We start from the raw sequence: 13,200 nt of genomic DNA, 5'->3' as shown, positions 1-13,200 counted from the left end.
CTTAGTACAGCCCCTCCCACAGTGCAGCACTCCCTCAGTACTGCCCCTCCGACAGTGCAGCGCTCCCTCAGTACTGCCCCTCCGACAGTGCGGCACTCCCTCAGTACTGCCCCTCCGACACTGCGGCACTCCCTCAGTACTGCCCCTCCGACAGTGCGGCGCTCCCTCAGTACTGCCCCTCCGACAGTGCGGCATTCCCTCAGTACAGCCCCTCCGACAGTGCGGCACTCCCTCAGTACTGCCCCTCCGACAGTGCAGCACTCCCTCAGTACTGCTCCTCCGACAGTGCAGCGCTCCCTCAGTTCTGACCCCCCGACAGTGCAGCGCTCCCTCAGTACTGCTCCTCCGACAGTGCAGCACTCCCTCAGTACTGCCCCTCCGACAGTGCAGCACTCCCTCAGTACTGCCCCTCCCACAGTGCAGCACTCCCTCAGTACTGCCCCTCCCACAGTGCAGCACTCCCTCAGTACTGCCCCTCCGACAGTGCAGCACTCCCTCAGTACTGCCCCTCCGACAGTGCGGCGCTCCCTCAGTACTGCCCCTCCCACAGTGCAGCACTCCCTCAGTACTGCCCCTCTCACAGTGCAGTGCTCCCTCAGTACTGCCCCTCCAACAGTGCAGCACTCCCTCAGTACTGCCCCTCCGACAGTGCAGCACTCCCTCAGTACTGCCCCTCCGACAGTGCGGTGCTCCCTCAGTACTGCCCCTCCGACAGTGCGGCACTCCCTCAGTGCTGACCCTCCGACAATGCAGTGCTCCCTCAATACTGACCCTCCAACAGTGCGGCGCTCCCTCAGTACTGCCCCTCCGACAGTGCAGCGCTCCCTCAGTACTGCCCCTCCGGCAGTGCAGCGCTCCCTCAGTACTGACCCTCCGACAGTGCAGCGCTCCCTCAGTACTGCCCCTCCGACAGTGCAGCGCTCCCTCAGTACTGCCCCTCCGGCAGTGCAGCGCTCCCTCAGTACTGACCCTCCGACAGTGCAGCGCTCCCTCAGTACTGCCCCTCCGACAGTGCAGCACTCCCTCAGTACTGCCCCTCTGACAGTGCAGCACTCCCTCAGTACTGCCCCTCTGACAGTGCAGCACTCCCTCAGTACTGCCCCTCTGACAGTGCAGCGCTCCCTCAGTACTGCCCCTCCGACAGTGCGGCACTCCCTCAGTACTGCCCCTCTGACAGTGCAGCGCTCCCTCAGTACTGCCCCTCCGACAGTGCAGTGCTCCCTCAGTACTGCCCCTCCGACTGTGCAGCACTCCCTCAGTACTGCCCCTCTGACAGTGCAGCACTCCCTCAGTACTGCCCCTCCGACAGTGCAGCATTCCCTCAGTACTGCCCCTCCGACAGTGCAGCACTCCCTCAGTACTGCCCCTCCGACAGTGCAGTGCTCCCTCAGTACTGCCCCTCCGACAGTGCAGTGCTCCCTCAGTACTGCCCCTCTGACAGTGCAGCACTCCCTCAGTACTGCCCCTCCGACAGTGCAGCGCTCCCTCAGTACTGCCCCTCCGACAGTGCAGCAGTCCCTCAGTACTGCCCCTCCGACAGTGCAGCGCTCCCTCAGTACTGCCCCTCCGACAGTGCAGTGCTCCCTCAGTACTGCCCCTCCGACAGTGCAGCAGTCCCTCAGTACTGCCCCTCCGACAGTGCAGCAGTCCCTCAGTACTGCCCCTCTGACAGTGCAGTGCTCCCTCAGTACTGCCCCTCCGACAGTGCAGCGCTCCCTCAGTACTGCCCCTCCGACAGTGCAGCGCTCCCTCAGTACTGCCCCTCCAACAGTGCAGCGCTCCCTCAGTACTGCCCCTCCGACAGTGCTGCGCTCCCTCAGTACTGCCCCTCCGACAGTGCGGCGCTCCCTCAGTACTGCCCCTCCGACAGTGGGGCGCTCCCTCAGTACTGCCCCTCCGACAGTGCAGCGCTCCCTCAGTACTGCCCCTCCGACAGTGCGGCCCTCCCTCAGTACTGACCCTCCGACAGTGCAGCACTCCCTCAGTACTGACCCTCCGACAGTGCAGCGCTCCCTCAGTACTGCCCCTCCGACAGTGCGGCACTCCCTCAGCACTGCCCCTCCGACAGTGCAGCACCTCCTCAGTACTGACCCTCCGACAGTGCAGCGCTCCCTCAGTACTGCCCCTCCGACAGTGCAGCGGTCCCTCAGTACTGCCCCTCCGACAGTGCGGCGCTCCCTCAGTACTGCCCCTCTGACAGTGCAGTGCTCCCTCAGTACTGCCCCTCCGACAGTGCAGCGCTCCCTCAGTACTGACCCTCCGACAGTGCAGCACTCCCTCAGTACTGCCCCTCCGACAGTGCAGCGCTCCCTCAGTACTGCCCCTCTGACAGTGCAGCGCTCCCTCAGTACTGCCCCTCTGACAGTGCAGCGCTCCCTCAGTACTGCCCCTCTGACAGTGCAGCGCTCCCTCAGTACTGCCCCTCTGACAGTGCAGCGCTCCCTCAGTACTGCCCCTCTGACAGTGCAACGCTCCCTCAGTACTGCACCTCCGACAGTGCAGGACTCCCTCAGTACTGACCCTCTGACAGTGCAGTGCTCCCTCAGTACTGCCCCTCCGACAGTGCAGCGCTCCCTCAGTACTGCCCCTCCGACAGTGCAGCGCTCCCTCAGTACTGCCTCTCCGACAGTGCGGCACTCCCTCAGTACTGCCCCTCCGACAGTGCGGCACTCCCTCAGTACTGACCCTCCGACAGTGCGGCGCTCCCTCAGTACTGCCCCTCCGACTGTGCGGCAGTCCCTCAGTACTGACCCTCCGACCGTGCAGCACGCCCTCAGTACTGCCCCTCCGACAGTGCGGCGCTCCCTCAGTACTGCCCCTCCGACAGTGCGGCACTCCCTCAGTACTGCCCCTCCGACAGTGCGGCACTCCCTCAGTACTGCCCCTCCGACAGTGCGGCACTCCCTCAGTACTGACCCTCCGACAGTGCGGCGCTCCCTCAGTACTGCCCCTCCGACAGTGCAGCACTCCCTCAGTACTGACCCTCCGACCGTGCAGCACGCCCTCAGTACTGCCCCTCCGACAGTGCAGTGCTCCCTCAGTACTGCCCCTCCGACAGTGCAGCACTCCCTCAGTACTGCCCCACCGACAGTGCGGCACTCTCTCAGTACTGCCCCACCGACAGTGCGGCGCTCCCTCAGTGCTGTCCCTCCGACAGTGCGGCACTCTCTCAGTACTGCCCCTCCGACAGTGCTGCACTCGCTCAGTACTGCCCCTCCGACAGTGCAGCACTCCCTCGGTACTGCACTGGGAGTGTCGCCCTAGATCTTTGTGCTCCAGTCTCTGGAGCGGGACTTGAACCCACGACCTTGGTGACTCAGAGGTGAGAGTGCTTCCCACTGACCAGTAGCGAACACTCAAATACAAGTCTATCTTTTCTTTCTTCTGTTGATTGCTATGTTTGCTCTGAGCACAAACAAGGGTTGTGTTCCCTGGAAGGATATATTGGCCTCGGAGGGAGTGCAGCATAGATTTACTCGAATGATACCCAGACTCCAAGGGTTAAATTACGAGGAGAGATTACACAAACTGTATTCCCTAGAATTTAGACGGTTAAGGGGTAATCTGATCAAAGTTTTCAAGATATTGAGGGGAACTGAGAGGGTGGATAGAGAGAAGCTATTCCCGCTGGTTGGGGATTTTCGGACTGGGGGGCAGAGTCTAAAAATTAGAGCCAGACCTTTCAGGAGTGAAATTCCGAAACACTTCTACACACAGGGCGGTCGAAGTTTGGAACTCCCTTTGCAAACAGCAATTGATGCTGGATCAATTGTTAATTTTAAATCTGAGATTGATAACTTTTTGTTCACCAAAGGTATTAAGGGATATGGGCCAAAGGCGGGTACATGGAGTTACGTCGCAGATCAGTCATGATCTGATTGAATGGTGGAACAGGCTGGAGGGGCTCAATGGCCTCCTCCTGCTCCGATGTTCCTGTGACCGTGGTCTTTTTTCGTCCAGCAGTTCCGATATCCCGATGTTCCCAAAGCTCTGCACAGCCACCGTAGTTCTGCTGAATTGTAGTCAGTGTTGCAATGTAAGGAAAAGAGTTGGAACTTAACTGGCCGTTCAGCTTATGAAAGCCCACAATGGTTATGGTATGTGCTGCAGTAATCTCCCACTGCTGCTGTGGGGAAGCAGCTGTCCAGGAAACATTACTCTCTACCACATCCGGGATCACTTGACGTCAGAAATAAACAACCAGAGTACAACGTGATACGACTCCTGGTTGTGAAATCGGAATAACGAACTCAATTACCACAGAATTAAAAATTAAAGCAAATGGCTGCAAGAATTGTGCTGAATGTACATATGTAATAACAGCAATGATCGGAAGGAATTCCTATGCTGTTGGCTTCAGATTAACTGTGTAAGTTGATGGGACAGTGTAGAAGGAACTTTACTCTGTATCGAACCCGTGCTGTACCTGCCCTGGGAGTGTTTGATGGGACAGTGTAGAGGGAGCTTTACTCTGTATCGAACCCGTGCTGTACCTGCCCTAGGAGTGTTTGATGGGACAGTGAAGAAGGAACTTTACTCTGTATCGAACCCGTGCTGTACCTGCCCTGGGAGTGTTTGATGGGACAGTGTAGAGGGAGCTTTACTCTGTATCGAACCCGTGCTGTACCTGCCCTGGGAGTGTTTGATGGGACAGTGTAGAGGGAGATTTACTCTGTATCGAACCCGTGCTGTACCTGCCCTGGGAGTGTTTGATGGGACAGTGTAGAGGGAGCTTTACTCTGTATCGAACCCGTGCTGTACCTGCCCTGGGAGTGTTTGATGGGACAGTGTAGAGGGAACTTTACTCTGTATCTAACCCATGCTGTACCTGCCCTGGGAGTGTTTGATGGGACAGTGTAGAGGGAGCTTTACTCTGTATCTAACCCGTGCTGTACCTGCCCTGGGAGTGTTTGATGGGACAGTGTAGAGGGAGCTTTACTCTGTATCTAACCCGTGCTGTACCTGCCCTAGGAGTGTTTGATGGGACAGTGCAGAGGGAGCTTTACTCTGTATCTAACCCGTGCTGTACCTGCCCTGGGAGTGTTTGATGGGACAGTGTAGAGGGAGCTTTACTCTGTATCTAACCCGTGCTGTACCTGCCCTAGGAGTGTTTGATGGGACAGTGCAGAGGGAGCTTTACCCTGTATCTAACCCGTGCTGTACCTGCCCTGGGAGTGTTTGATGGGACAGTGTAGAGGGAGCTTTACTCTGTGTCTAACACCGTGCTGTACCTGCCCTGGGAGTGTTTGATGGGACAGTGTAGAGGGAGCTTTACTCTGTATCTAACCTGTGCTGTACCTGCCCTGGGAGTGTTTGATGGGACAGTGTAGAGGGAGCTTTACTCTGTATCTAACCTGTGCTGTACCTGCCCCGTGAGTGTTTGATGGGACAGTGTAGAGGGAGATTTACTCTGTATCTAACCCGTGCTGTACCTGCCCTGGGAGTGTTTGATGGGACAGTGTAGAGGGAGATTTACTCTGTATCTAACCCGTGCTGTTCCTGCCCTGGGAGTCTTTGATGGGACAATGTAGAGGGAGCTTTACTCTGTATCTTGTGAGGGTGCGGGTTAGTTCCCTCAGTAACCCCTAGATGGCACCTTCACTTGTTTGTTTCCTTTTGCTAAATTGTTACTTGTTTACTTAACTGCCTTTTATCAGGTTCATTGGTTTCACCTGGTTTTGCTTTTATTTAAGTTCTGTGCTTTCTTCCCTCTGTGCTCAGTCTTGACAAGCCATTGGCCTTGTGGTTGCTTGTCTTGAGCTCCTATGTTTGTAACTGTTTACCTGTGTGATTCTAGTAAAGTACTTTTATTTAAGACTGCATACCTGCTTCTCGCCTCGTCTATCTGCACTTGGGTCCAGAACCAGCCTCGCCCTGACAGCAAGACTGAGCCAGTATGGACCCAGCAGTGATGGAGGAACTTCGTTCTATTCTCTCCCATCAAGGTGCTTTCCTCGGCCGCCTTGAGCAACTTCTCCAAAGCATTTCGGACAAGGTAGATACGTGGACTCAGACCATTCAACACCCAGCCGCTGTGGCTTCTGCTCAGGATGTTCCTCTTCAGTCAGTTCCTTTGGATACTACCCCACCGGTCGCCGATCTCCAGACTCACCGAGAGCCTCGCCTACCTGCGCCAGAGCGCTATGACGGTCATCCGGGCAAGTGTCGTGGCTTCTTGACCCAGTGCTTCCTAGTTTTTGAACTCCAACCCTCCATGTTCCTATCACCCGGCTCTAAGGTAGCGGTCATCATATCACTACTCTCGGGAAGAGCTCTCGCCTGGGCTACCGCTATCTGGGAGCAGCAATCTTTTGTCTGCTCGGACATTCTCCTTTTCGCCGAAGAGATGAGCAAAGTCTTTGACCATCCTGTGAGTGGACGGGAGGCAGCTAAGAAACTTTTGAATCTCCGCCAGGGCAACTGCAGCGTAGCCGACTTCGCCATTGAGTTCCGCACACTCGCTGCGGAAAGCCGCTGGAACACCGAGGCCCTTCTCTCTACGTTTCTTCATGGCCTCTCCGAATCTATCAAAGATGAACTGGCGTCCAGAGAGGTTCCGGAGGACCTTGACACGCTCATCTCCCTTGCCATCAGAGTGGATAACCACCTCCGGGAGCATGGTAGAGAGAGGAGATTCACTACTTCCACAGAGGTGAGATCTTCTGGTGTTTCGAATCTGACCAAGAGTTTCCAAGTACCCCCGAGTCCACCTGTTAGCGCCGAAGAGGAACCTATGCAACTCGGCAGAACTCGGCTCTCCCAGTTTGAGAGACAGAGGAGATTGAGAGAGGGGTGTTGTCTTTACTGTGGCCTGTCTGGCCATCTCAGAGCCACATGCCCTGAGCTTCAGGAGAAAGCCAGGAGGATTGGGAAAATACGGACAGATCAAATCCCTTCTCCTACCCCTTCTGTCTTCCAAACCCTGCTTCCCGTTCGTCTCTCTTGGGAGGGACAACAGTACAACCTCCAGGCGTTTATTGACTCCGGGGCCGCTGGCTGTTTTATCGATGCCACGCTTGTGCGCAGCCTGAAAATTCCTTTCTCCCGCCTTGACAAACTTTTACAAGTCACCGCCCTCGACGGCAGGCCCCTTGGTTCTGGGCGTATTCATCATATCACCGGAGTATTACATGTCCAAGTAGGGGAGAGACATCAAATGTTGCTGCAGTTTCACCTTATCGATTCACCTGAGCTCCCTCTCGTTCTTGGACATCCGTGGCTCTCTCTTCACAACCCTCACATTGACTGGACTACCAGGACTGTGCTGGAGTGGGGTCCTTCATGTCTAGCCAACTGTCTTAAGGTCTTCCCTAGTCTGCCCCGTCCTTCCTCTCCCGAGCCAGCTGATCAGCTGGACCTTGCTCATGTGCCCTCTGAATATTCGGACCTCTATGCGGTGTTTAGTAAGAAGTGGTCCACTACACTCCCCCCACACCGGTCCTACGACTGTGCCATTGATCTCCTGCCTGGCACTAGCCCCCCTCGGGGTCGGCTCTACTCTCTCTCTGGCCCTGAGAATGTTTCCATGGAGGAATACATCAAGGAAGCCCTCGCCACAGGTTTCATTCGCCCCTCCACCTCCCCAGCGGGTGCTGGCATCTTTTTTGTAAAGAAGAAGGATGGTGGTCTCAGGCCTTGCATAGACTATTGGGGGCTTAACAAAATTACCATTAAGAACCGCTATCCTCTCCCTTTGATGTCTTCAGCGTTTGAGCAGCTGCAGGGAGCTACCATCTTCTCCAAACTTGACCTCCGCAACGCGTACAACCTGGTCCGCATTAGGGAGGGGGATGAATGGAAAACTGCCTTTATCACCCCTAGCGGTCACTGGGAATACCTCGTCATGCCCTTTGGTATCACTAACGCTCCTGCTGTCTTCCAAGCTCTGGTCAATGACGTGCTCCGGGACCTGCTGAACCAGTTCGTGTTTGTTTATTTGGATGACATTCTCATCTTCTCAAAGTCCCCCCAGCAGCATGTCCAACACGTCAGATGGGTGCTGCAGAGGCTCTTGGAGAACCGTCTCTTTGTCAAATCCGAGAAATGTGAATTCCACGTCTCTAAGGTCACCTTCCTGGGCTACGTCATCTCCTGTGGAAGCATCCAGATGGATCCTAGCAAGGTTCAAGCCATCTTGAACTGGCCGCGTCCCACGTTGGTTAAGCAGGTTCAGCGGTTCCTGGGATTCGCCAACTTTTACAGATGCTTCATCCGCAACTTTGGCTCCATTGCCGCCTCCCTCTCCGCATTGACCAAAGGCTCGTCTTTACGGTTCAGTTGGTCTTCTGAAGCGGAACGGGCCTTCCAGGAGCTCAAACAACGCTTCACCTCTGCTCCCATTCTGGTACACCCTGACCCCACCCTGCCCTTTATCATGGAGGTGGATGCCTCGGATATTGGAGTTGGGGCTGTCCTGTCCCAGCGCTCCCCTAAGGACCAAAAGCTACATCCCTGTGCCTTCTTTTCCCATTGCCTGAAGCCAGCAGAGAGTAACTACGATGTCGGCAACAGGGAGCTCTTGGCAGTTAAGTTGGCCTTGGAGGAGTGGAGACACTGGTTGGGGGGAGCAGAGCATCCTTTTGTCGTCTGGACCGACCATAAAAATCTGACATATATCCAGGACGCCAAGCGCCTCAACCCTCGGCAGGCCAGGTGGGCTCTCTTCTTTAACCGGTTCAACTTTCTCCTGTCTTACCGCCCAGGGTCTAAGAACCTCAAACCGGATGCCCTTTCTCGCCAGTTTGACCCCTCGGAGAAGGACCGGACCCCGGAACCTATCATCCCCAGTTCCTGCATCGTTGCTCCCGTCGCATGGGAGATTGAGACTGTGGTGCGAGGGGCCCAACGTCAGGAGGCTGACCCTGGAGGAGGCCCCCCTAATAGTCTTTATGTCCCCAGTCAGGTGCGCACCCAGGTCCTTCAATGGGGGCACTCTTCTCGATTGACTGGTCATCCTGGGATCCGTCGGACTCTCGAGTTCCTTAAGAAGAGGTTCTGGTGGCCCGCTATTGAAGCCGACACCCGGGCCTTTGTCTCCACTTGTCCTGTCTGTGCCCAGAACAAGACATCCCAACAACCTCCGCTTGGTCTCCTGCATCCCTTGCCCATCCCCAGCCGTCCCTGGTCTCATATCGCCCTGGATTTCATCACCGGGCTACCTCCATCTGAGGGATTCACTACCATCCTAGTGGTGGTCGATCGCTTTTCCAAGGCTGCTCACTTCGTCCCTCTTGTCAAGCTTCCCTCTGCCAGAGAGACTGCCCAGCTGGTTGTCCAGCATGTCTTCCGCCTCCATGGCTTGCCCCTGGATGTCGTCTCTGACCGTGGTCCCCAGTTCTCATCCAGGTTCTGGAAGGCTTTTTGTTCCCTCCTGGGTGCTTCCGTCAGTCTCTCCTCTGGGTTCCACCCACAGTCTAATGGCCAGACTGAGAGAACCAATCAAGATCTGGAGAGGGTGCTAAGAAGCTTTGTGTCCTCCAATCCTTCCAGCTGGAGCAAGTATCTGTTCTGGGCGGAGTACGCGCACAATACCCTTCAGAGCTCCTCCACTGGCCTCTCACCTTTCGAATGTCAATATGGCTTCCAACCGCCACTCTTCCCTGAACAGGAGAGGGAGGTAGGAGTCCTGGCTGCCCAGGGGTTCGTCCAACGCTGCCGCCGTACCTGGAGAAGGGTCCGATCCGCCTTGCAGCTCACTTCTTCTCGGCAGAAAGTGCAGGCTGACCGACACCGCCGCCCAGTTCCTCGGTTCCGGACCGGACAGAAGGTCTGGCTGTCTACGCGGAATCTTCCGCTCCATGTGGAGTCCCGCAAGTTGGCTCCCCGGTTCATCGGACCATTTAGGATCTTGGAAAAAGTAAACCCTGTGGCCTACCGGCTCCTCCTTCCTCGGTCGATTGAAGATACATCCCACGTTCCACGTCTCTCACCTCAAGCCGGTACTTACCAGTCCCTTGGTCCCTGCTGCCAGACCTTGCCCCCCGCCCCCGCATGATTGACGGTCAGCAAGCCTACACTGTCCGTCGCCTCCTTGATAGTCACCGGGTTAGGAGGAGCATGCAATACCTGGTCGACTGGGAGGGCTATGGTCCTGAAGAGCGTTCCTGGGTTCCGGCCCGGGACATTTTGGATCCTGAACTCATCAGGGATTTTCGCCGTCGCCACCCTGATCGTCCAGGAGGAACGTCAGGAGCCGTTCTTAGGGGAGGGGGTCCTGTGAGGGTGCCGGTTAGTTCCCTCAGTAACCCCTAGATGGCACCTTCACTTGTTTGTTTCCTTTTGCTAAATTGTTACTTGTTTACTTAACTGCCTTTATCAGGTTCATTGGTTTCACCTGGTTTTGCTTGTATTTAAGTTCTGTGGTTTCTTCCCTCTGTGCTCAGTCTTGACAAGCGGTTGGCCTAGTGGTTGCTTGTCTTGAGCTCCTATGTTTGTAACTGTTTACCTGTGTGATTCTAGTAAAGTACTTTTATTTAAGACTGCATACCTGCTTCTCGCCTCATCTGTCTGCACTTGGGTCCAGAACCAGCCTCGCCCTGACAGTATCTAACCTGTGCTGTACCTGCCCTGGGAGTGTTTGATGGGACAGTGTAGAGGGAGCTTTACTCTGTATCTAACCCGTGCTGTACCTCCCCTGGGAGTGTTTGATGGGACAGTGTAGAGGGAGCTTTACTCTGTATCTAACACGTGCTGTACCTGCCCTGGGAGTGTTTGATGGGACAGTGTAGAGGGAGCTTTACTCTGTATCTAACCCGTGCTGTACCTGCCCTGGGAGTGTTTGATGGGACAGTGTAGAGGGAGCTTTACACTGTATCTAACCCGTGCTGTACCTGCCCTGGGAGTGTTTGATGGGACAGTGTAGAGGGAGCTTTACTCTGTATCTAACCCGTGCTGTACTTGCCCTGGGAGTGTTTGATGGGACAGTGTAGAGGGAGCTTTACTCTGTATCTAACCCGTGCTGTACCTGCCCTGGGAGTGTTTGATGGGACAGTGTAGAGGGATGATTTACTCTTATCCGGACTCAGTTACCTCAGGGAACGTTTCATGTCTCGGCGCTGTGCGTCACTGGATTTCGTATCTCACTGTAGTGGAGGGAATGTTTGTGGCAAGGCTTAGTCACCGCTTCGTAAGTAGAGCTCCCAGATGGTGAGTGAGGGCATTTGGGGTCAGAATAACATGGGTTAGAAAAAGTGGTGATTGTGATGACTTCGCCAATGACTTGAGTGATGTCATTCTTCTGCTGTCCTCGGGCCATCAGTGTTGACCTAGTTAACGGAGAAAGCTCTGGAACCTCGCTGAGCTGCTCTCTGAGCTGATAACTAATCGGGAGGTCGGAAGACAGAGAGTCTCACTAGATGACTCCCATCAGCCACAACCGTACTCCTGCTGCTCGCTTTCTCTTTTCAGGATGAGCCTCCTGGAACCCGTGGAGAGTTTGAAGATTGCCCTGACGAAGATCACACAATTTCATCAGAGGTTTACAGCAGATTTCTCCTGAGTGTCCGGAATGGAGATGGAGAAGAACGGATTGGTGCCACAGTCCGAACTGTAACCTTGGCTCAAACCAAACATTAAACTAAAACCACAGCAAAAGAACCTGCATTGATATTGTCGTGTTCTCAGGGCCTCTGACATCCAGTGGTTCACTTTATGTAGACAATTGCAGCAGCTAATTTGCACAGTGCTACGTCTCACCAGCAGTAAATGAGTGGTGTTGATTGTTGGAGGAACGTTGGCCATCACACTGGGAGGACCCACTGCTCTATTGCTCAAATTGTGGGGTTCATGTTTTCGAGAATGAAAGGTGAGAAGGATGAGAGAGTTAAACACAGGAGTAGACCTCTCCACCTGGTTAGTTAGGAGTCAGCCTGTGACGTAGTAATCGGAGTCCCACCTCTGAGTCAGAAGGGGAAGGGTTTGAGCTTCACTCCACACAGTCCCGGTTAGTGGAGGCTAGATTATCATCTCTCAAAATACTGGGTTGACATCCAGCGGGGGACTCACATCTGGACGGAGTGACCACTGGCTCAAGGGGTAGGATTCCTGCTTGGGCCTCGCTCCAGACACTCCCAGTGATTTCCAGCTCAGAGTACTGGGGCGGGCGTCCAGCGGCGGCGGAGGGGGTGTTGCATCTGATTGGTGCGGGTGTCCAGCAGTGGGGGGTGGGGGGGGATTTGAGTCTGATGATTGTTGTGTGTTTGCTGTTGCCTGTTGTTCCGTACAACACGGTCTTTACCTCATCGCAATGACACAAGCTCGTAAGCTGTGTACATTCATTCACTGCGCAATCGACCACCAGAGTCCATCACCCACCCTTTACCCACGAGACAAACACGTCTGCCTCACGTTCAGGGACATTCAAATGCAGCTTGGCATCTAATTGGTTCTTGACCATTTTCACTAGCCTTGTAGTTTGCATTGTGCAATATTTGTCGTGTCCGGGAACGGTTGTGAACTGAAGATATTCTCGAGGATCTGGCAAATGTGATTCTTGATGTTTCTGAACAATGTTATCGACCGGGCGGAGTCCCGAGATGCTGCCGGCAGCTCCGGCCTATCCCATAGGATGATCCTAGACCAGAAACGGCAAACAAGCAGAAATCCACATTGTGGGGAATTGACAAAAAAGTCCCCATCACATAGAAACATAGAAGATAGGAGCAGGAGTAGGCCATTCGGCCCCTCGAGCCTGCTCCACCATTCAATGAGATCATGGCTGATCATCCAAATTCAGTACCCTGTCCCTGCTTTCTCCCCATATCCCTTGATCCCTTTAGCCTTAAGAAATATATCTAACTCCTTCTTGAATATATTTAATGAATTGGCCTCCACTGCCTTGTGTGGTAGAGAATTCCACAGGTTCACCACTCTCTGGGTGAAGAAATTCCTCAATGTTGACTGTCACAAAGGATTCACATCCCAGTATGGGATTACAACTGGGAGGGTAGGAAGATTGGGCTGTGGAATAAGTTACCAGGGAAAGATATTGGAACAGACAGTATAACAGGGTTCAAAAGGCAACTGGGTTCATTCCTAGAGACCGAGAGATTGTGAAAAGGCAATAACAAGATAAGAGAGAGTACAGAGTGATGTAGGAGAGTAGAGGAACAGGGGAGGTTTGATACCGGGTCGAAGGAGTAGAATTCTCGGGGCTGATGGGCTATTTGTCCCTCCTGTCATCGATGTCAGGCCTCACAGTTG

The 13,200-nt window shown here is 54.6% G+C and overlaps 1 protein-coding gene across 2 annotated transcripts in view; it reads left to right on the top strand.

Moving 5' to 3' along the window:
• LOC147116851 (alanine aminotransferase 1-like) overlaps positions 1–11,595 on the top strand; it is an 83,217-nt gene extending 71,622 nt beyond the window's left edge. For both annotated transcript variants that reach the window (XR_015078321.1, XM_085987262.1), the window contains exon 3: positions 11,407–11,595. Coding sequence is in view for 1 of the 2 variants with exons in the window: in XM_085987262.1 (XP_085843388.1) it covers positions 11,407–11,574 (168 nt within the window). In the remaining variant the exon portion in view is untranslated. The remainder of the gene's footprint in view (positions 1–11,406) is intronic.
• The last annotated feature ends 1,605 nt before the right edge of the window (positions 11,596–13,200 follow it).

Source organism: Somniosus microcephalus, chromosome 5 (genome assembly GCF_052327205.1).
Source record: "Somniosus microcephalus isolate GS21.2 chromosome 5, FLI_Smic_1.0, whole genome shotgun sequence".
In the NCBI taxonomy this organism is placed as follows: Eukaryota; Metazoa; Chordata; class Chondrichthyes; order Squaliformes; family Somniosidae; genus Somniosus; species Somniosus microcephalus.
This window is presented reverse-complemented; position numbering and strand designations above follow the sequence as displayed.